Source organism: Palaemon carinicauda, chromosome 1 (assembly GCF_036898095.1).
Source record: "Palaemon carinicauda isolate YSFRI2023 chromosome 1, ASM3689809v2, whole genome shotgun sequence".
Classification (NCBI taxonomy): Eukaryota; Metazoa; Arthropoda; class Malacostraca; order Decapoda; family Palaemonidae; genus Palaemon; species Palaemon carinicauda.
Genome location: NC_090725.1, coordinates 98465788 through 98489894, shown reverse-complemented (window position 1 = coordinate 98489894; position 24107 = coordinate 98465788). Strand labels below are relative to the sequence as shown.

Sequence of the window (24107 nt, the reverse complement as noted above, 5' to 3'; positions counted from 1 at the left end):
AGAAAATACATTTCTTTGTCCGGTAAGAGCCACTCTGTATTTTTTGGACAAACTATGGACATTAGAGGTAGTGTCCCTTATATCCTATGTGAGATTATAATTTCAAATTGTCCCCTGTCCAAAAATACAAATTTCTTGTTAAAAGTTAGGGTCACACAAACTCAAAGAATTGGATGCAACTCTTATAAAAGCCTTGAAGGTTAATGTCAGGGCATTGCAAGTTCATCTCTTAACTTTCGTAGAAATTCTCCTTTGGAAAGAGTTTTAATGGCAACTCAAGGGCGAACTATGTTGGTGTTCGATGAATAGTATTTAGAAAAATCCAGGTTTTCTTATTGAGATTGATGGAATCTAGGTCATATAGTGTCTGTTAGTGATGTGGTCTTTTACTGTAATGATTTTATACTATATTTTTATTCTCCAATTCTCCTATACCTTTCCTTCAATGACATCCCACTTCCATCAGAGTATGGGAGTCAGCAATATGAACATTAGGGAAGGTTCATAGAAATAAACAGAATTCATCTACACACCCATCCTCCTCCTAACTGACTTGTGTTGTCAAGAAGATAGGGAATAGTTTGACTTTGAAACTGGAGTAATAAAGCACCCCTGACATGTTGCTTCTTGCCATTAACCAGTAGTATATCTCATTATTTTATGATAGGCATGTGTCTATTGAAAGAAAAAATTGAGAAATTTATTTTAAATTTTATGAGAAGTAAATTTTGATAAACCAAGCTTCTGTTGAAAAACACTATAATATAGAAATAAGTTTTATTAAAGTTCTCTTTTTTAATATAAGCAGTAAAAATCCTTCTTAGCATTGGGAAATCTCCTCGTTGGAAGTTCTTGTACAAGAATTTCTTATAGGCCAAAATATAGCACTAGTAGTAATGTGATGCATAGAATTATATGCACTCATTCCTTTCACGAGGAAGCTGAGGGTCGGATATGTTGCATGATTCACAGGTAATTTCTCTTATCAGTGCCAAATATCTACTCTTTGGAAAACTATTCATTGATTTATTACTTATATAACTTTTTTACTTATGTTCTGTTTTTTAGGGCAGTTGGTGGTCCCTCTGCAAGAAGTGGTCATAGAATGGTGGCTGTCAAAAAACAGCTAATTGTTTTCGGAGGATTTAATGACAATGCCCGAGAATACAAATACTTCAATGATGTTTATGCCTTCAACCTTGAAACATATAAATGGAATAAATTAGAGGTAACAGGTAAGTAATAAGATTTAATTTATGACCCAGTAAAACACAACACGTGCATGTGGTAACCTTTATTAATTTGAAAGTTTTGTTAGAATTCTTGTTTGTTCCAACACGAATACTTACCTCGAACTACTTTCTTAGGAGTTACCTGTAATCTCCTCTCTACCGACCAGAGTTTTGTGTAGTATACCCTAAACCCGTTTTCTATGGAGGGCTAACTCGGGAGTAAGAGAACGTGCCCCGAGGGTAGCTTTTGCGCTAGGTCGAGGTCCGCTTGGGTCGTGAGCGTCAGTAAGTTCTCTGGTCGCGACGTGACACCACGTCGCTCTCGTCTCTCTCGACCCTTTGTGTACGCCGCGTGTGTCCCACGTGTTTACCGCGTGGTAACTTGTGCTTATCCCTTGTGTTCCTGTGCGTTCACTACCCTTCCTTGTGCTTCCTAAGTGTATTCCTTTGATTCCCTGCGTTCCTGTGTCTTGTGTTTGTGCGTTATGGAGCAGATCCGCCGTTGTCCTGGGCCTAGAGCCGGAAAATCGTGTGGAGCGTTCCTCTCCAAACCTGAAGTGGATCCTCACTCCCTTTGCTCTTCCTGTAGGGGCAAAGTTTGTTCGCCTTCGGATACATGCTTCGAGTGTGTTGGTTGGAGTGAAATTCAGTGGGTGCGTTACGGCATGAAGAAAAAGAAATCGTCGAAACGTTCACCCAGAAAATCTAGTGTTTCTTCGCCGCTACCGTCGCCCAGTGAACTGTCCGACGGGGCTTCTGTCTCTCCTTCCCCTACCTAGAGTAGGGGACGAGGTAAGTCCGTTGTGGGGAAAGAACCGGGCGTTCTTCTCCGGGAGTCTGGCGAGTGTGAAGTGGGAGTTGCGGGACCTTCTCGGGCTAGTGAAGAGCCTGGTAGTGCTGTGTCAGGGAGCTCTGGAGACTCGGCCCTTGTGCTTGGGGGGCACGTGTTCTCTGATGACCCCTTATGGTGTAGCAATGTTGTTTCTGTGTCTTCGCCCCCTTCGTGGGCCGGTGTTTCAGGTTCTTCGGCAGGCGGCGACAACCAGGGTAAGTTAGGCTCCGCGGGGAGTGATGCCTTCGGATGGAAGCTTCCTAAAACGCCAGGTAGGTCCCCTATGCGGATGGAAGGGGGCCTGGATACCTGGTTCCCTAGTCTTGGGCGCCAACCCTCGTTTCCAACCCCTCTCACGGAAGTTCCTGAAACCTTCCTGCAACCCTCTACCTCGGGTACGCAACGAGTCGCGAAGTCCCCCGCGGCCCCCGCTTCTGCCCGCCGTATGGTGGGTACGGTGACGTCGGGCTCTTTGGATGGTGGGGAGTCATTCTCTTCGGGAGAAGAAGCCAGGAGAAAACATCGGCGTCGGAGTGAGCGGTCCAGGAGCAGGCGTTCCCGCTCAAGATCCCGTTCCAGGTACAGCAGGAGGCGCTCCCGCTCTCCACGAAGGAAACACAGGAGGAGTAGGTCACCCGATGGTGATTGGGTTTTCGTACCCCGTAAGTCGGAGATACAGTGTTCCCCGGACCGGCGGTCCAGGGATTTCTCGCCAAGGAGACCATCCTCCAGGGAGAAACGCGAGAAGGCCTCTGCAGGCAGGCGTAAGACCGCGAAGCCTCCGGTTCACCCCGCCCAGCGGGGGGAACCGCGCTTCCTTACGGGCAGCCTGGCCGAATCAGCCCAGCTGGTGCGGCCCTCGGACGTTAAGGAACGGTTCCCGCTGTCGGGTCAGCCCACGGGATCCGCGTTCTCGTCCCCCAGAGAGCATGATCGGACACTAGCCCTCGCCGGTTCGGCGATGCCTGTCCTAAACCCCGTCCCTGGTACGGAGGTCTCCGCCGGGGAGGACCAGTACCTCCGCAGGGGAGTGCCTGTTGTGCCAGGACCAAGGCGCCCGGTGGGAGTGCCCGGTGACCCGGCTCCCCGGACTCAAGTCGAGGCTTCGGCCGACGGTAGGGAAGGTTCCCCGACGGAGGACTCGGCCTATAGAAGGGTAATTAGTCTGATCAGGAGACATCACAAGATCGAAGAATCGGCGGCTACCGATGAGGACTACTGGAGGTCCAGCCTTATCCGGTTGATGCAGGCTCCTGTCCGGCCAAAAGCCTCCCTGGCTCTTCCTGTGGCCCGAGATCTCGTCCTGGGACAAGAACACGTTGATAGGGTGGTGGCAGGTAATGCCGAAGCCCCCAAGACGCAGAGCTCTTCGAAGTTGCTCCAGGGGCTCAAAACGCAGAGCAGGGTCTATGTGCCAGAAGGACGCCGGCCGGGAGCCTGCAAAGTGGAACCTGCTCTCGACATTCTGGGACAGGGCGCCTTGGAGGACAGAGCCTCTTCAGCCCCGGTCTGTTTTTCTCCATCAGAGGCTGCGATGATGGAGGAAATGTCTAAGGACCTAGTGCACGTCTCCTCTTGGCTAGACTGGTGGGCTTCCACATTAGTAGGTGTGCAAGCTACTTATGACCCGACATACCCAGAACAGCAAAGCCTCCTGAGGGAGCTTATCACCTCCGGGGGCAAGACTCTTATGTTCCTCACTTACCAGTCTCTCGCCCTGACAGCGAATTGGGTGCTTCGCAAGAGGGACACCATCCTGGCGAAGATGTCCCGGAAGGTCCCAGACAGAGAGGCGAGGGCCATGAGGAGCCTTCCTTTGTGGGGTGACTCCTTGTTCCCCTTAAAAGACTTGGAGGAGATCATGGAGAAGGTGGCTAAGAGGAAGGAAATAAACGCGCCCAGGCCTACGCCGGTAAGGAGACCTCCCTACAAGAGGTCAGTCTCAGACAGTGCTGCGACGTCTCAGCGCCTCAGCCCCCCCGTAGAGGAGCCCCAGCAGCTTCAGCCTCCTTTAGGGCAGGTTATTCTGCCTCCAGGAGAGGCCGTTCAGGCCGCTCCTCCAGGAGGAGATAGAGTGAGAGGCCCCCTATCCCTGCCCAAGCCTCAGGTTGGGGGATGCCTCACTATATTGGCAAGCATGGAAAGCTCACGGAGCAGAGCCCTGGACAGTGTCCGTACTGAAGGAGGGCTACAGGTTACCGTTCTTAGCAGAACCTCCACCTCTAATTCCGGCCAGCCGGTCGGAGTGGTTGGTACCCAAGGACCCGTTGAAGAGGGCCGCCCTTCAAGAGGAGGTGTCCACCATGTTGGAAAAGGGCGCCATGGAGGAGATCCTATACCCAGGACCAGGTTTCTACAGTCGTCTGTTCCTGATGGAAAAAGCGACAGGGTGGTGGAGGCCGGTGATAGATCTGTCGGCTCTCAACAAGTTCATAAGGAAGACGGAGTTCAAAATGGACACTCCGAAGTCAGTCCTGCTGTCCTTGAGGGAGAAAGATTACATGATGACCATAGACCTCAAGGACGCTTACTTCGAAATTCCGGTCCACCCCTCGAGTCGAAAGTTTCTCCGGGTGAAATGGGGTACCCAGATCCTGCAATTCAAGACCCCTTGCTTCGGATTGTCAACAGCGCCCCAGGTATTCACGAGAGTCTTCACGACAGTCTCAGTGTGGGCCCACGAGCAAGGCATTCGCCTCATCCGGTACCTGGACGACTGGTTGCTTCTTTCCTCCTCGAAGGACGTCTTGAAAGAGCAAGGGATGAAACTTCTCCAGTTTTGCAAGGGTCTGGGTATCATGATCAACCCGGAAAAATCGAACCTATCCCCCTCCACCAGAATGACCTATTTGGGGATGACACTGGATACCCTTCTAGGAAAAGCATTTCCGTCGGAAGACAGAATAAGCAATCTGATGAAGATCCTTCGTCCGTTCCTGTCGGGGCAACCCAGGAGGGCGAAGGACTGGCAAAGACTAATAGGGCATCTGGTGTCGTTGGAAAAACTGGTTTCCCAGGGGAGACTCAGACTCAGAGCCGTCCAATGGAACCTGAAGAAACTCTGGTGCCAACTGGACTCGCAACAGAAACTGATCCCAGTCCTACCAAACACAATACCCTCCCTGGAATGGTGGCATTGCCGGTCGAACTCGCTCAAGGGGATGCCCTTCGCGAACGACCCTCCCGAGTTACTTCTTTTCACAGACACCTCCAACCAGGGATGGGGAGCCCATCTCCTCAACGGGATGGCGATAGAAACCTGGATGGACGGAGAGAAGGACCTACACATCAATGTCCTAGAGTTGAAGGCAGTCCAGAAAGCTTGCCTACACTTCGTCGATCTACTTAGGGGAAATACTGTGGCGTTGATGTGCGACAACGCCACAGTGGTAGCGTACATAAAGAAACAAGGGGGTTTGAAATCAAAGGAATTGTGCGATCTCGCTCTAGAGATCCTAGATTGGGCAGAAACGAACCAGGTTGTGTTATTGGCAAGGTTCATCCCCGGGAAAAAGAACGTTCTAGCCGACGGTCTCAGCAGGATGGGTCAAATAGTAGGGACAGAATGGTCCCTCCTTCCAGAAGTAGCCAAGCTCATCATCCAACGTTGGGGTTCCCCGGTGATGGACCTCTTTGCAACCAAACTGAACGCGCAACTACCCGTGTATTGTTCTCCTGTCCCAGACCCGAAGGCAGCCTGGGAGGATGCCTTTCAGCACAGGTGGGACAACCTAGACGTGTACGCTTTTCCCCCCTTCATGTTGATAAGGCAAGTACTCAACAGAGTAAGGACTGCCCGAAACTTAAGGATGACTTTGGTAGCGCCCTGGTGGCTGGAGAGAGAGTGGTTCGCAGACCTAAAAGACCTGGCGAGTCACCCCCCGTGGCCACTCCCCGACAGGTCAGATCTTCTACGACAGCCGCACTTTCTCAGGTTTCACGACAACCCACAGTCTCTACGCCTTCACGCCTGGAGACTATCGAGCGACTCCTGAAGAAAGACGGCTATTCAGCAGCTACGGCTAAGAGGATGTTGCTATACCTGAGAAGGTCGTCGGCAGTGGTCTACCAAGCGAAGTGGGCCTCTTTCACGAAGTGGTGCGCTTCGAGGCGCATTAAACCCCTCCAAGCCTCGGTCCCAGACATAGCAGACTTTCTGGTATATCTCAGGGACGAAATAGGAATGTCAATCCCAGCTATAAAAGGAGTGCGGGCTGCCTTGGGTCAAGTCTTCCTTCTGAAGGGCATCGACCTGGGTTCCTCTAGACACATCTCGATGCTTGTCAGGAGCTTTGAGCAGTCCTGCCCCCCACAAGCAGTCAGGGTGCCTCAGTGGGACTTAGCTAGGGTCCTGAAGATGTTAAGTGGCCCCCCCTTCGAGCCAATGAAAGATATCGTAGACAGGGATCTCACTCTCAAGACAGTCTTTTTGCTAGCCTTGGCTTCCGCAAAAAGAGTAGGGGAGATCCATGGGCTGTCTTATGACGTCTCTCATTCGAAGGGGTGGAAAGAGATCTCTTTCAATTTCGTTCCTTCATTTGTGGCGAAAACCCAGAACCCAGCTGTCTGGGACCCAAAATTCGAAGGTTTCTCTCTGCCAGCTATTCCTAGGACGGGGAATTCTGAGGATTTGAGATTATGCTCGGTCCGTGCCATTAGAAAATAACTTGAAAGGACTGCTCATCTCCGGCCAGGCGTCAAGAGCCTTTTCGTCTCCACAGGTGTTACTAAGAAACAGGTATCGAAGAATACCATTTCCTTCTGGTTGAGACAAGTTATTGCCAGGGCCTACAGGGAAGAAGGACTGGCCTTACCAGGCGCCCCCAAACACCATGACATCAGGGGTCTGAGCACGTCCTTAGCCTTTGAGAAAAACATGGCAGTGTGTCAGATCCTTCGGGCAGGTACCTGGTCTAACCAGTCAACCTTTACTGCCCATTATCTCAAGGACTACTCAAGGAGGTCCTTAGACGGATTCTCCATTGGAACAGTCATCTCCGCGCTCCAAGTGATTTAACAGTGAAAGCCCCAGGCTCAATCGTGGATAGCAAACCAGGAGACACAGGTTCGTTCCCTTTCACCCTAATCCCCGTTTTTCCTATCCTTATCTGAGATAACCCTCTTGTAACCATTGGATAACACGTCTCTGCAACTACGTTACTGGATTCAACATCAGAAGAAGTTTTTTCAAAGGGTGAGTACTTAGACACTAACGTGAGCTCTTTGTGTAGTTACCCTATCGTCCGTTTTCCTAGTATGTTTTGTTTTATACCTAGGCCTTAGACACTAACGTGAGCTCTTTGTGTAGTTACCCTATCGTCCGTTTTCCTAGTATGTTTTGTTTTATACCTAGGCCTCGTGGCTTCCGCTTGCTGGGTCTGATGGTCAGGAAGGCACTCCCACCTCCTAAAGTGTAAGTCTCCTAAGAAAGTAGTTCGAGATAAGTATTCGTGTTGGAACAAATCAAAAATTTTAAGTAATTTTTATTTTTCCTAACATACTTACCGAGAACTACTTTCGGGTAATGGCCCTCCCTACCTTCCCCGAGTGCCTCTCTGCCCTTGCGAGAATTGTGCAACATCCGAAGAACTTACTGACGCTCACGACCCAAGCGGACCTCGACCTAGCGCAAAAGCTACCCTCGGGGCACGTTCTCTTACTCCCGAGTTGGCCCTCCATAGAAAACGGGTTTAGGGTATACTACACAAAACTCTGGTCGGTAGAGAGGAGATTACAGGTAACTCCTAAGAAAGTAGTTCTCGGTAAGTATGTTAGGAAAAATAAAAATTACTTAAAATTTTTGATTTTTCAACCTATGTTTTTTTTTTAATCCACCTGTCAGATGGATGTAGGTTTGATGATTTCAGTGAGTGAGTTAGCTTTGCATGATGGTTCATAAACCTTTGATAATTTGGTCTAAACTCATCCAATTTAATTTTATTTTTCTCTTATAGGTTTTCTAGCTCAATGTTTAGTACATTCTAAAGTAACTCTGTGCAGTTAACATAGTCTTTCTTTAGATGTCATTACACTTCAGTTTGAAGTAAGCTTGAGTTGTTATTTAGTGAAAATTATCTTGCTCCCTGTAAGACAGATTCTCCTTAAATGTGCTAAGATTGATTTAAATTTAATTCCCTACTTTCACTATGAAGCTTCAGTTAATGATGCTTTGACTACAAGATGTGTATTCATTCCCATTTCATCTGCTCTATCTTTGTTCAATAATTTATTCCTTGTTCATTTTTTTTGTATTTGTTTTGGCTTAGCAGTTTCCCTTCAATTATATGTTCCTAAGAAATTGTAAACCTCAATTTTTTATAAAAAGTTGAATTATCAGCACAAACTGGTTCAGTCATTGAAGCTTGTAAACATATTGTTTGATTATTAGCCTGTACAGTTTACTATCACTTAATCTTTTGCTGCTGGTGTATCAACAGAACTCCCTGGTTGTTTGGAGCTTCATTTATCTTCGCCTTTCTGGTTTTTTATGCGGTTTGTTCTGCCTAATAGCTCAGACAGCAGGGACTGTTTCAGTGACCCTTTATAGAGTCTTCTCTTACATCTTGGTCATATCATGGAATATATAGGGGGTCTCAATATCCATTTGGATCTGTTCATGAACTCACTCCTTCCATGAAGTTTAGAGAATTATTACTAAAAGACCATCTTTGTGATAGGTCTTGCCAAACATTTGGAAGTAGGCAGAGAGAGTTACAAGCCTGGTCATACTTGTAGGCCTCTTCCATACTGAGTATTGCTATCTTATTACCAATAATCAAAGGAAATGCTTATTATTAATCAAACCTAAACAGACAGATAGCCCTGTTCAATTTTTATAAAGGCAAAACCATAATGCCCCTATGCTCAGTTGGTACTAAAAACATTTTATGTAAGATTTTATCTGCTAGTGTATGGTAAAGAACCTTTGGATTTATTAGGGATATATCATTCTTTTAAGCTAATATAACCATCTTTTAAATTAATTGAATTATTAAACTCTTGGTAACCTAGATGAAGCTTTGATAAAGGTATCTAGTGTTGTCAAAGGATGTACAATTTCATATTAGGTTCCTTCCTATTGAAGGACATAATTTTGTGTGATTCATGAAATACATTCAGTCTCTTGGTCAATTAAGTGGGGCATTTTAGTATGAATTTAAGATAGTTCTTACGTATCACTCGACCTACCTCAAATTTTCCTGGTTTTAAGTTTTGGGACATGTATAGATTAACATAATTAAGAATAGTAGTTATACTTTTGTACTTTAAGTAACATCTTTATTTGTACACACTGGAATTTCTAGTCTTACTAATGCTATTCAGTAACTAGTCGACAGTGCTCCTCAAGTCACTCACAGAACAAGGGAAACATGATGCCTGTTTCCATTCTCAGGCCATGAGAAGCTTAGGCAACCTAAGATTGGATTATACTGTAATTAAACATTTAAGCAACTCTTTTTCCGTACATTTCTTGTTTGTATTGAGGTGAATTCTAACTTTCCCGGTGTTACAATCTCAAAATCCTTACAGGTTCTTTCAGTCTCATAGCAAAAAGGATTTGACAACAGCTATTGAATTATGAGAAATGAATATAAAAAGAAACATGCAAAAATGACAAACTTATAACAGTTTGTATTTTTCCTAACATACAAACCCAAATTCTTTACTCTTTACTATAGGAGATATTCTAGCGCGAGCTGGAAAATACGACCGGGCAGGTAATTACCCACCTGTCAGTGGTGGGGACCGCCGGTCGGTAGCTGCTGTTTACCTTCAATCGGATTCTAGCTAGGACTATCCTAGGGGGGCAGTGATGGAGGGGAGATTTGAGTAAAGAATTCGGGTTTGTATGTAAGGAAAAATACAAACTCTTATAAGTTTGTCATTTGCTCCTACACTAGATACAAACCCTCATTCTTTACTATAGGAGACTTAGTCTTGAGGCCAGGGCAGCCAAGGAGTTCCCTATTTCTAGGGAAGATAGTCCTCAGACTAGACTCTTTTGAAGCAACAACCTTCCGTTAATCTTCTTTCTTTGTAGATCCCCATAATCTTCAGCACGACTGAAGGTTTGCAGCCTCGAGGAAACAAATGTTTCAAGATGAAGTGGGTCAGGAACCTTCAACTCGGACCCCTTCAAACTTAGGATTCCCCCGACCGTGCAAAGGGGAAACCTCGGGATCATGAATATAACTTATACCCTGTGAGAGGCATCAGATGAGTATCATACCTTATTTCCATTGGCGAGTCCAGCTGAAACTGGATACAGGCTAGGATCCCCAGATGTGGGGGAGAAGGAGACAAAGAAGATAGATGGATGTCCTTAAAACCCAATTGCTTCACATTGTTGCTGTTGTAGCGGTTAAGAAGTCCATTGTCTTAGCTTCAGCAGTTAGGACTTCTTGTAGGGACTGCCTAGAGTTTTGGTTTGACAAGTACTCATGGCTCGCAAGGTAGCCGACTGTATCAGACCACGTGTCAAGCCAGAAGGGACATTGAAGTTGCTTCCCTTGCCGAGGCTTCTGTGACTGAGAAGAGCCTGGAAGAGTAGAGTGTCTCTTCGAGGATTAGCCTGGTGTGAGCCTCGCCGTGAGGGGATCCAAGATCAGAGGAGAAGGTAGACGTCTCCGATCTCGGAGAACAGACAAGGTTTATAAAGGTCGCTCAAGAAAGGCCGAGGCGAGGGACAGTGACATTGCACTAGCCGTTAGGACAGTCCTAGAGACTGACCATATATGGTCAACGACCAAGTCTCCTCTCCATCCCAGCTAGGACCAGGGAAGGCCAGGCAGTGGCTGCTGAAGACTCAGCAGATAGATCTATAGGCTCCCCCAAAACCCCCCAACCTTAGCTTACAAGGATGGTAAGGTTGTAGGCACTGATGGCGCTAACGAGTCTGGGCGGGACTCGAACCCCAGACTGTCACTATATAGCCTGTCTAAGGCTGGAGAGTCAAACGGTCGAGGAGACAGATGCAAATCGCCGAGGCATGAGATATAACACAGAGTTCCTAGAGTCCTTAAATAGGAGGATTCTAAGTCCCTCGACGGCAGCTCTCCCGAGGAATCCTCAGGCTGTGATAATTCCTCGCGTGTTATTACAGGAGAAAGTGGAGATGCGAGTAGCAGACAAACCTTATATCTTACCCCTCGTATCTTTCTTATCGAAAGGGGAAGAATGGTAGAAGTCGGAGTGTCTGGAAGTAATGGCGAAGACCGTTGACGAGAGTCGGAAGACTCTGTCATAAGAGTAAACTCTTAATGACGATGGTCGCGTGCATTGCGCTAATTGCGTGCGTGCACGGACACTCTGTGCTAATTGTTACGAGAGCCCGACTACTCAGCATAACTGAAACTCGAAGGTTCCAAGTCGTGTGAACTCGAAAGTCCAACGCATCAGAGGCCCGAAGGACTCCTAAGGTCATGAGAGGCCGTAGGATAAACATGACGAAAGTTTAAAGGCTCCCGATCATACCCGTCGAAAGGGTGATCGTCACGAGACCCCGAGACGTCAGTGTGAGGGGAACCAGTAGGTTCAAAAAGACGTCTCCTTACAGCACGAGGGGGAGAACGTCAGGGATGAAAATAACTCCTCCACAGTGTAGATTTGTTCTCCCGAAGCAGAATGTCGCTTAATACAAGGCTCTCGCTCCGCCCCTGGAGGAGAACCAAAAGCGTAAGAGGGAGGAGTGTGGATCAGCAAACTACTATAAGTTTTCTTCTCGTGATTGGTAGAAAGGTTCTCCCGAAGGAGATCGCCTAAAACAAGCTTTCTCCCTTCTCTATGGGGAAAAGCATAGGCGTAGTAACTTCTCTCTCTCAAACGAGGGAAAAGTCCTCCCAAAGAAGGGATTGCCAAAGGTAAGATTTCTCCCCTCTCTATGGGGAAAAGCGTAGGTGTAATAATTTCTCTCTCGCGAAAGAGGGAGAAGTCCTCCCGAAGGACATCGCCTAAGGTAAACTTTCTCCCAGTTCTATGGGAAAAAAGCATAGGCGAAATAATCTCCCTCTCGTGAACGAGAAAGGAGTCCTCCCGAAGGGAGACCTGGCCTAAGACAAGCTTTCTCCCAGTTCTATGGGAAAAAGGCATAGGCTTAATAATCTCTCGCGAACGAGAGAGAAGTTCTCCCTAAAGAGAACATTGCCTAAGACAAGCTTTCCCCCAGTTCTATGGGAAAAAAGCGTAGGCGTAATAATCTCTCTCTCGCGAACGAGAGAGATCTTCTGAAGGAGGGTATCGTCTAAGGCAAGTTTTCTCCCAGTTTTACGGGAAAAACGTAGGCGTAATAATCTCCTCTCGGGAACGAGAGAGAAGTCCTCCCGATGAAGGACATCGCCTGAGTCAAGCATACTCCCAGGGAGAAGTTCCCCCCCCCGAAGGATGAACAAGCCGTAGACTTGCTTTCCCCCAGCTCCAGGGGAGAAAGCACAGTTTTCGGGGACGAGATAGCAGAGGTAAAACTCATTGAGCTGTACGCAACTCCTTACGAAGGAGGGAAGGTTGCTGACCGGCTGAAGTGGGGAAGCTTTCCCTCGGAAGGGGGGATGGATCTCTCACGCAGTCCAATTCCGAGGAAGGTTATCACTCCCTCGTAAGGGAAGGATCTCTAATCCCTGGAGGCGAACCTCCTGTCAGCAATCTAAGTTTCCCAATAAGTTGATCAAGTTGCAGGTTGACAACGAGTGTTACCTCGTAACATGGGCAGCTCATGAGCTGCCACATGAAGCGCAGGACAACGAACAGAGCGGCCGAAGCCCTCGGCATTGCGTTCTACGTTGCTGCTATCTGGGTGTTTTCTTTTAGCCCCTCTAACACGTTTCCCCTTTCCCTTTTGCTCTCAACTGAAGAGAAGGGCCGAACCCCTGCATCCTCTTTCGAGGTTTCCGAGAGACTCGAAATCCTTAACTCATTAGGGAGCAAAGGAATTAGGGAGGTTGTCCTGTCTGAAACACGGGAGCGAGGGATTGGCCTTGCGAGTGTATGACCGGAGATTTGCGTGTGTAGCGCTAATTGTGTGCGAACACCTGCGTGACTGGGGTCTGAAGACTCTGCCATAAGAGTAAAACACTTGATTACTTGTGTCACGAGAACCTGAAGGTTCAGCGTGATCGTGCGTGCCCCTAGAGGTTGTGTTGCGAGAACCCGAAGGGCTAGAGCAACAGGAAAACGGAAGTCTCCCTTGTCACAAGACACCGAAGTGTCAGCGAGACTAAACGCATGAGAGCCCGAGGATTCAGCAACTTGCTGTGAGAAAACGAAGGTATAGCGCACCGGGAAACCGAAGTTTCCTTGTCACGAGAATTCAAAGGCGAGAGCGATCTTTCTGAAGATAGAGAGTGAAGTAAGGAGAAGCGCTCTATCTGACTTTTTCTAGAGCGGTCGGAGACCCTCATACTATTATGCGAAGAAGAGGGTTCGAGATTAGGACGTGCTTTGCCCTTGTCCGCGCTCCTGGGTTCTTAGATGATCCCTCGCATGACGATGACGAGAGGGAGCGTTCTTCTCAGGTTTGTGGCACGAGCGTATATAATCTAGAGGCAAGAAGTCTCGGGGAGAGACAGAAGGCGAGAAAGAACGAGAATGATAACGTCTCTTCCTATTTCACCTGTCTCTTCGGCGAGAACATCTAGGTGAAGGCGTAAACGGGAGAGTGTTCTCCCACATCTGTGCCAGCTGTAGGGCGCGCGCGCGCAGGAGAAAATTCCCTAGCGCATAGTGCAATCATATGGGGCGTGCGCGCATATCCTTGCGGATGCGGGAGAAGGCTGGCGCGCCGGTAAGTGCTGGCGCATTGGTAAGCGCTGGCGCGTTGGTAAGGGTTAGCGCGCGGGAGAAGGCAACATGGCTGACTTGTCAGAAGTCCCTCTAACAGTAGAAAGTTGACGCGCAGGTTTTACCTGGCGCATAGGATGGTGCGCAGCATGGCGGGCAGGAGAGTGAGGTGTTGGGCACGTATGCGCACGTGCAGGAGAATGTTGGCGTGCGGGAGCGCAAAGGAGAGCACTGGCGCGCAGGAGAGCGCCATTGCGCAGAAGATTAGTGGCGTGCAGGTGTGTAGGTGAGCGCATGGCGCGTGATGGAACTATGCTCTTGTTGCTCTAGATGCCCTATGTTAGGGTAAGGAAGAAGCGCTCTTAAGTTTGTGACGAGAGCGCTTAGTCTTGCGGCGAGACATCTCGTGAAGAGACAGAAGGCGAGGAAGAGCAAGAACGATTATGTCTACGGAGAGAACGACTAGGCAAAGGAGTGCGAGCTCTCCTTTTCCTCTTCTCTCTCTCCCTCCTAGCCTCCAAAGAGGGGAGGACAATGAAGTGGAGGAGGAGGAGGAGGAGACCACTTCTGCATACTTGGCAGGGGATCCCTTCCTCCATAGGGTAGCAGAACACCTATGACCTCTGTAATGGGGCAAAGGGAAAGAGGATCCACATCCAGCGGTGACGTAAAGGCACCATGAACACTTCCTCAAAATAGAGGACATCATCTAACAAAGAAAAAGAAAAAGGATTAATAAAAACTCAAAAGAAAAAGGATTAATAAAAACTCAAAAGAAAAAGGATTAATAAAAACTCAAAAGAAAAAGAAAGGCTAGTCTGCCCGGCAAATAAAGCAGGAGCAGTGGTGTTACCACTGCGACGGCTAGAATTCGATTGAAGGTAAATAGCAGCTACCGACCGGCGGTCCCCCACCACTGACAGGTGGGTAATTACCTGCCCGGTCGTTAACGACCTTGTTATGGTTTTTCTGCCGTATTTTCCAGCTCGCGCTAGAATATCTCCTATAGTAGAGAATGAGGGTTTGTATCTGGTGTAGGAACAAATACATGTTTATTCACAAAGTTATTTACACAGAAAATCAATGTTTTTGCTCTTTTTCTTTAATGGCTTCAAGATATTGAAGATAGGGGAAATGGGCTAAAAAATAGGGCAGTAAAATACTGAAATGGAAAGTTGTCTACAGTTGCCGAAGTATTGTTGATATGGTGAGTTTTTAGGCTTGAGAACGTCGCAAAATGGTTATCTGCTTCTTTTTATCACCTATATGACAAAATTTTGGAGATAGGTGTCTGTTGTCTGAAGGGGAGACTATAATGCCTTCTTTCGTATTTCGTTCATATCTCTTCTCAGGTTATATACCCGTGTGTGGGTGGAGCTAATTACGACATTGCCATATAAGGAGTTTTTTATATCCTGCATCCTGATTGGTTTCCTTTAAAGCCCCACTGAGTTCACGCCATAACCGTTTCTTGAGCAAAGCTTTCTGGTACAATCTGGACCTAATGCGGCGCTGTATAGCAAAAGCACGGTACACATAGTGATGCTTCCAGAAAAAAAAGGATTTATATCAAAGCTCGTTTTGTTCTGGAAATGCTGATGCAATCTTTGACTAAACTCTAGCTGAATTTCTTCTCTTGGAAAAGAGATCATCATCATCATCTCCTCCTACGCCTACTGACATAAAGGGCCTCGGATAGATTTCGCCAGTCATTCTTATCTTGAGCTTTTAATTCAATAATTGTCCATTCATTATCTCCTTCATGCTTCATAGTCCTTAGCCATGAAGGCCTGGGTCGTCCATCTCTTCTAGAGTCTTTTGGAGCCCAGTTAAATGTTTGGTTAACTAATCTCTCTTGCAGAGTGCAAAGAGCATGCCCAAACCATCTCCATTTATCTCTCATCATGATCTCATCCAAATAAGGCACTCAAGTGGTCTCTCATAGTTTCATTTCTAATTCTGTTCTGCCATTTAACTTCCAATATCCTTCTGAGGGCTTTGTTCTCAAATCTACTAAAACTGTTGAAAATTATATCATAGTCATACCATGACTCATCCATACAGTAACATCGATATCACTAAACTAATATATAGTCTGATTTTTATATGTAATTTCAGGTGATTTGATTTCCAAATTTTACTTAACCTAGCCATTTTCTGATTTGCTTTTTTCAATCTATCACTAAACTCTAATTCTAAAGACCCTATATTGGAGATCATAGTTTGTAAATATTTAAATGATTCTACCTCATGAATCCTTTATCCATCCAATGATATTTTATCTTCCATTGCATATTCTGTTCTCATCATGTCTGTTTTTCTTCTATTTATTTTGAGCCCAATCTCATGTGATATTTCATGCATTCTGGTAAGCAAGGTTTGCAAGTCCTGTGGTGTTCTGGTGATAAGGACTACGTCATCAGCATATACTAGATCAGCTAATTTCCTGTTACCAGTCCTTCTCCACCCTCCCCAACTGTTCTATGCATTACAAGATTCATGAAGTAACATAGTTGACAACACATATCCTTAGAGTACTCCACTGTTCACTGGAAATTCATTTGATAGGACTCCACAAACATTAACTTTGCACTTGCTATACTCATGAGCAGACTTAATCAAATTCACTTATTCAAGAGGAATTCCATAATAATGCAGGACTCTCCACAAAATTGAACAGTGCATACTAGCAAAGGCTTTTTCATAGTCCACAAATATCATCAAAAGTGGATTTCTATATTCTATGCATTGTCTCAATATGAAAATTTGGTCGGTACAACTTCTACCTTCTAGCTTTTATATTATTATACATTCCCCAGATAATAATATAACTATATCTCCATCTAAATAGATGTCATATAAAGCTTATGAATATTATGTAAGACATTGAAATAAAGATACAGGTATATATCTTATTAAAGTGTTCATTTCAATACTTTCCTGATACTGCCACCCACCACTCTCCAAAATATAGTGGGCTTAGAAAACTAACTGACCTAAAATGTAAACATAATGCCAATGCTGACACAACAACTATTGTTGGGAAGCTTGAACTCCTCTTGTATTCTTTTTTTTTTTGTCATACAGCTTGATCTGGAAATATAAAGACTTGTGAATATTGAATAAGTATGGAGGTAGCCTTTTATAATGAACATTTACTTTTTCACAGCAATAAAACTATTGAACTCTACAGCTTCAATAGTGTTAATGTAATTATCATTGATTTTGCATATTTTTTTTTTCGTATTGAGTTCTCATTTACATGTCTGCAAAATATTCCATCTTCAGAAAATTCAGGTGAGCAGTTGCAAATAAAAATTCCCTTAGCATTTATATTGTTAGGTTTCAGATGTTAGCATTTATTCCCTATGAACATTCAAATACATTTGAAAATTATTCCTTCTTTTGTAAATCAGGCTTTACTCAAACATGTATATTCTCTGTATTTGCCCTCAAAACTACCAAAACTTTCCCATGTGATGTTGGGATTAGAATTCATGAAAAGATTCTTATTATACTGTATTACCTGTTTGTAAGTCCTGCATTCATTTATATCTATGATAAGGCTTTTCAATTATTAATTATTGGATAAGTCAAACTTAGATAATATCCTGACCAAGTTCGTTTTAGTTTTGCTTTGTTATAAGCTGCTATGACAAGAATCAGCATTTTAGTGACAACATCTTTTATATTCCAGGCAATGGTCCATGTCCAAGATCTGCTTGTCAGATGGTTCCTTTGTCAGATGGACGTGTATTGTTATATGGAGGATACAGCAAAGAAAAGGTTAAAAAAGATGCAGATAAGGGCATTACACACTCGGATATGTATTTATTGTGTCCAGACAGTGAGTATTTAGTGTATTTGCTTAGTTCCCCTTGGTTTTACAAGAACTATTTGCTCTCAGTTTTTTCTACTATATGTTTTTGTCATGACTAAATTTTGAAGAAATATTTTCCTTTATTATAAGTTTGTTCAACCCACAGGCTACTTGGCTTGAGCTGCCAATATGTAGGATGATTGTATTATTTTTGCTTCTCATTTATTTCAGTGTTTTGTTGTGCAGTATTCTGGATTGTAAAATCAGGGAAAAATGATTGGGGAACAGATTTTCAATAGTATTCTAGGTTTTTATGTATAAAATATCCTTTCAATTGTTTATGCATTATTATTGATGTTGAAAGGGATGAGTATGATCTTTTATCAGGAAAAGTCATTATCCGAGTAGGGTAAAGAAATTATAGAGGAAGTAAAAAAAATGCTTTGTTTGAATTTATTGCTTGATCTTTTCTTGATAGGAAACTAGTCAGATGTTGATAAAATTCATTTTTGTTTGCTTGATATAATAAGTCACTGAACTGGAATAGACTATTTGATAAAAGCAAATAGAAATATAATATAAAATATATTTGTCCTTTTAGAATTTATTTGGAAAATACAGAATCTTAATGAATTTTATTTCTTCACGCTCTTGGTGTTCGTATAGTTTCATCTTTAGAAGTTTCTTTTATCAAAGTTTACCCCAAAATCATATAAAAACTATTCCCATTTTCTTTCACTTGAAAATATATATGCCACAGTAAAGTAATGAGACAATCAGGCTGTTAATGGTAAGTAGGGCACTACAAGTTTCCCTTTCAAAATATTATCCTGTAATATATTTATTAGGGCCTTGGGTAGTACTGTATATGGCATCATTCTAGAATTAATTTAATTCTTGAATACATGATCTTTTATTGCTTATATTCAAATTGTATGGTTTATAATGTGCATGCGTGGTTTCAGAACATGACACAACAGGTCTAAAGTGGAAGTGGCAGTCAGTGAAGCAGGCAGGAGTCAAACCATCTCCAAGGTGTGGATTCTCTATGGCTCTCACATCAGGTGATAAAGCTGTATTGTTTGGTGGTGTTTATGATGAATTGGATGAGGAGGAAGAACTGGAAGGAGTATTTTACAATGATATGCACTTTTTGGACCTGATGAAACCTACTTGGCATCCAGGTTAGTAGAAGCTGAGAATCTAATTTGATATTTATTATTGTTAATATTTATTTAGAAAATTAGGTATTTTGCTCTATTAATAGAAATTTTTTAACAGTGACAGAACAATACTCTTAAACACTTGAAAAGATAGGCACAATCTATAGTATACAGTCTATGCAGATGCATCACGATTAAAAGGCTGTTTGTATTGAATTAAATACTATGCTAATGCTCTTTACATTTTCAATGAATAATTTATCTAAGAGCACTTTGATACCATCCTTTAAATTAGCTTGCTAAATAGAAATATAGACATGATCGGCTGACCATTGGAGAACCCTGTGACCTGGGGGGTGGACACTGGACACCATACTTAACATTTGTCGGTTATAGTTTTCTAATGATTTCCCTATAATATTAATGATTCAGCTAATGATAAATTAGTTTAGGGGCCTTAGAACAGCATAAAAGCTTCATTTTATCACTCAAAGGGTGTAATTTACAGACTCTGTGGCCTCTACTCTCAGATGTTCCAAAATTACCATGGAGAACAGATATCAAACTACCTGTGATCTGAATCTTAACCGTATACTTGGAGAAAGGGTTAGCATGGCCCTCTAGATTGTCTGTTTTAGCTTCCAAGAGAAATTTGACTAAAGTTATTTCAAGAGTGGGGTCACACTTAATTTGATTTTTGCAAGTAAAGAATAAATTGTATAACTTGGATCAGTTTGGGTAATATTGTTAAGTTTACATTTTCTTTTTTTCTGAAAAAATATTTCTAGTAATTGCTTTAAAATGTTACAGTTTAATGCCTAATTCAGTTCTTGAGCATATAGGATTTGACTGGATAGCTTCAGCTTTCATCTGAAATGTACATAGATATCTAAATATTAAGAAATCTGCAAATGTTTTTATTCATTGTTATTTAGATGTGGTTCTGAAATATTTTAGAGGTCCATTTTATGGACTATTGAATAAAATAGGCAATTTTTCCTTAGCCATTTTCTTCAAACAATCAGATTAGTGAACAAACTCTTGTGGAATTTCCTGTGGATAAAGAGTGCAACCAACAATCTCTTGCTTGGGATTTTGGAAATTCAAATTATTGTAATTTTTGCTTAGAGAACGTCTATATTTCATGTTTCAAGTAGGTTTTTAATGAAGACAATTTTTCTTGCTGATGAGCCCTTTTTATATGTTTAGCAAGAGCATCTGATCTTATGGCTAACCTTTTTCTGATCTTTCTACTGTGCTTATTTTTTACTTTTCTTACAAAAATAAGAGGGAAAGCTATTTGTTTAAGTATCCCACTTAATTTCTACCATTTTCTCTGAATTTAGGAATAGGTTGTCTGTTTTCCTTATACTGTACTGTACCATATATTATATGGTATTCTAAATAATTGTTTGCCGCACATTTCTAAGGTACTGTATGTTTTTTATTTCTTTGCTCATTGATATATTTACAAGTTTTGTTATTAGTTCGCTAAAAGATGCATAGTGTCAGAGACAGTAGTTGAATAGGCTAACAGCATTAAATTTGCACAGAATAATAGACAGACCAGAATGTTATGGTAGCCAGTCTTGCATCATGCATGCACATTTAGTACAAGTAGCCTATATGTATGTGTGAGGAGCAATATCATTTCTATGAACCTCCCCTGATGTTCATATTTCCTCTTTAGAAGCTCAGTTTAATCATTTTCCTTCACCGGCATCCTCCCACCTACAGGGTATGGGAGAAGTTCATAGAAATAAACAGCATGTTAATGATATGGTATAGTATGTCTTTACTCAACTGGTGTTCATAATTATACATGTCCACCCTCCTTCCTACTGACTTGTGATGCATAGAGGACAGAGAATAGTTTTACTATACTAGAGGCATGTGTCTACGGAGAGGAAACAAAATTAGATTTTTTATATAATTTTTAAGGGTAAATGTTCATAAACCAAATTTCTGCAGAAGAATCAATATAAATATCAGGCGAGTATAGAAATGGAAAATTTTGTCATAAAAAAATTTATTTTAGGACATGAAATTTCCTCTCTTAACAATACTGGACCACTTTTGTCATATTGTCTGAGTAATCAGGTTAGGTTCATAGAAAGAAATGGAATTTTGAAAATAAAATCTGCTATTTCTTTACTCATCTGATGCTTATATACATATCCATCCTCCTCCTCCTCATTGCTAACAATGACGAGTATAGGAGATTAGTTTCAACTTTGAGACTGAAAGACAAAAGCAGGTATGGTATACCAGCTCCATGGTTATCAACATTAACAGCAAGATTGTCTCAACACAACTCTGTACTAATGGCTGAAGCCTATCGAAGAGAAAACAAATGGGGAAATATATTTTTTTGGTTAATGTTGATATAAGCTAAGGTATGAGAGATATGCCATATGAACTTCAGATTAGCTAGAAATAACATATTTTTCAATATCAAACTTACCCGATGATCATATAGCTGTCAGCTCTGCTGCCCGACAGAAAAAACCTACGGGCGGAATACGCCAGCGATCGCTATACAGGTGGGGGTGTACATCAACAGCGCCATCTGTCAAGTAGGTACTCAAGTACTCGATGTCAACAAAGAACCAATTTTCTCTCTGTCGTGCCAATGGCAGGACCTACTTAATACGCCGTCCCTAACTGGATTTATTTTCACAACGATTTGGTGAAGTACACTATTCCAGTTTTGAGCTTTCGCTATGCAGGGGTTTTATCTTCATTTCAAAACTTGAACTCGTTTTGGATAGATTTAATTATGGTGACGAAGAGAGTATGGACTCTCTTTCACTTTTAAATGACCGACCCTTCCCTGAGACGGAAGTGTGTTTAGGTTTTTGGTAATTTTGCTTAACAAGTTATAGATCTATTTATTTTATATCTCTCCGCCTTTATAGGCCTCTTCGATTAACTTTCCATTTATTATAAACTTTTAAAAAATTAATTTTTATGTTTGTTTATATGCGACCTTTCCTAATAATAGGCGGTCCTTACTTGGAACCGTAGTTATTTAACATTGAGCCCGTCATATCGTATTTAACCTTTTAAGAATTTAATACTTTTTTAATTTTAATGTTTTATGAAAGAATTTCTTTGATAGTCTCGTACTGTTTTCAAAGATGAACTAACGTTTAGTTTTTTAGTCTCCGCAGTTGTTGACGTTCAGAACGTTCAACATGCGCTCTATCGTTACGATAGAGAGAGTGTGTTTCACGGTTTCACGGTGCAGTAAGAGTAAACCGATTCTAGCGTTTCGTTCATTCTTTCTTAGCTTAAATGGTTTAAATTCTAAATAAAGGAACTTTTTATTTGGGAAACCTTTCAGTTTTTTCCTTTAGCAAATAACATGTTTTAACGATATAATTGGGCTCTTCTCTCAGGTGCTAAGTCAAGAGAGAAGAGAGAGAGAGATAGAGACGGAGGGAGAGAGAGGAGAATAAACGTTTCGTTCAAGCGGGTAACGTTGTTCTCGTTTTTTACTCTTCTCCCTAGTCGCTGTAGGGGAAGAAGGTAAAACGTTTCTAGAGTTTTATTCTTGTTCCCAGGCTTTATGCGGTGAGAGATTGTAAACGTAGTTTATTTGATCTAGTGTTTAGTCTCTTTTCCAGCCACTGAATTCGTTTTTTACTCTTCTCCCTAGTCGCTGTAGGGGAAGAAGGTAAAACGTTTCTAGAGTTTTATTCTTGTTCCCAGGCTTTATGCGGTGAGAGATTGTAAACGTAGTTTATTGGATCTATTGTTTAGTCTCTTTTCCAGCCACTGAATTCTTTATCTTTATTTATGTTTTTCTGTTGCATTGTAAAACTGTTTTCGCAATTACTACCTTTTAATGAAGGATAGGATTGCGTGTTTCAGGTAGAAATCAGTTAAAGTTTTGATTTCAGTGAAATAGGTGCAAACAGAAAATCAAAAGTGATAAAGTGATATGCGCAAAGTGTTACAGTGTTGCGTCCGAGGGTTCGTCTGTTCGTGCCAGTTGTTCACCTAGTCCGGGACCTCTTACAAGCTCCCAAGCCCAGGGGAGAAGTAATGTCGAACGACTTATGGGTTCCACAGGCCTTGATCGACGAACAGACGTTTTTCCCTCCGTGGTTTCGGGCGTATCTACACACGTTGCCGACGTGAGATCGCCCCACCCACACAAAGACGAGAGAGCCCATTTATTCCTCGTCTGCGGAAGAGGTTTCTCGTAGAAACCATGGACCAAATCTTGCAGCTTTTAAGTGCAAGTCGGTCCCTTCCGCGCAAGTCCAACGGCCTAGGTGTAGCCACTGGGTCAGTTCGGACTCGCTGCAGTCATCCGACGACTGCACACCTCCCAAGAGAGGCAAGGTGGTACCGCAACAGGCAGTAACTCCGTCTGTTGCCGCACCAGCTGTTTTAGACCCTCAGTCACAACGGACAGTAGCTCCGTTTGTTGCCGTTTTTTTTTTTGTAGACCCTAAGTGGTCTTTACTGCAGTCTATGCAGACTCAGTTAGCTGCGGTTATGCAGGAGTTTCGTGCGGAGAAGGTTTACACTGCTCTCGTTAGCCTACAACCTGCCACGGTTGTGCGCCCAGCTCACGCTGAGGCTGCCTGCTCCCACACTCCGGCTGCGGAGAGCTCCACCTCCGATGCGCAATCGACCCTGCCAGACGCATGTTAACGTTAGCCGACGTGCGGCTCCCTCCGTTAACATGCGTGAGCTACCGCATCAGCAGTGGGAAGGTGGAGTCAAGCTGCCGTGTTTTGACGCGATGCGTTAGTTTCCGCAACCCACGGCAGTCCCCACCACGCACCACCACTCCGCTTTGGTTGTTGCCTGCTCCCACACTCCGACTGCGGAGAAGGTTGACGATGCACCCGTTTGCCTACAACCTGCCACGGTTGTGCGCCCAGCATGGCTGCCTGCTCCCACACTCTTGTTGTGAGAGCTCCTCCACCCATGCGCAGTCGACCCTGCCAGACGCATGCTGACTCCCACAGACACACGGAGCACTCCGTAGCCGTGCGTGAGTTACCACAAGCTGCCGTGTTTTGACACGGTGTGTCAGCCTCCGCAACCCACTGTGGTTACCGCCACTCGCCCGCAGCAGACTAGTCAGTCAGGAGTTGAGGCTTCCCCACACAGCTTTGGTTGTTGCCAGCTCACAGACTGTCAAGCAGTTACATGACGTTGCCTTCTGGTCTGCTACTAATGCACCAGTGCTGTATGTCCTCACGCACCTGTTGTGGTTGACAGTTCAGTTTTTGACAGTTCACAGATTGTCAAGCAGTTACATAACG

General features: G+C 43.8%; 1 protein-coding gene across 1 annotated transcript in view; it reads left to right on the top strand.

Moving 5' to 3' along the window:
* LOC137650048 (kelch domain-containing protein 4) overlaps positions 1-24107 on the top strand; it is a 160481-nt gene that overhangs the window by 84631 nt on the left and 51743 nt on the right. Inside the window, exons 5-7 of the mRNA XM_068383081.1 lie at positions 1069-1235; positions 17534-17683; positions 18622-18840. Of these exons, the coding sequence (XP_068239182.1) occupies positions 1069-1235; positions 17534-17683; positions 18622-18840 (536 nt within the window). The remainder of the gene's footprint in view (positions 1-1068; positions 1236-17533; positions 17684-18621; positions 18841-24107) is intronic.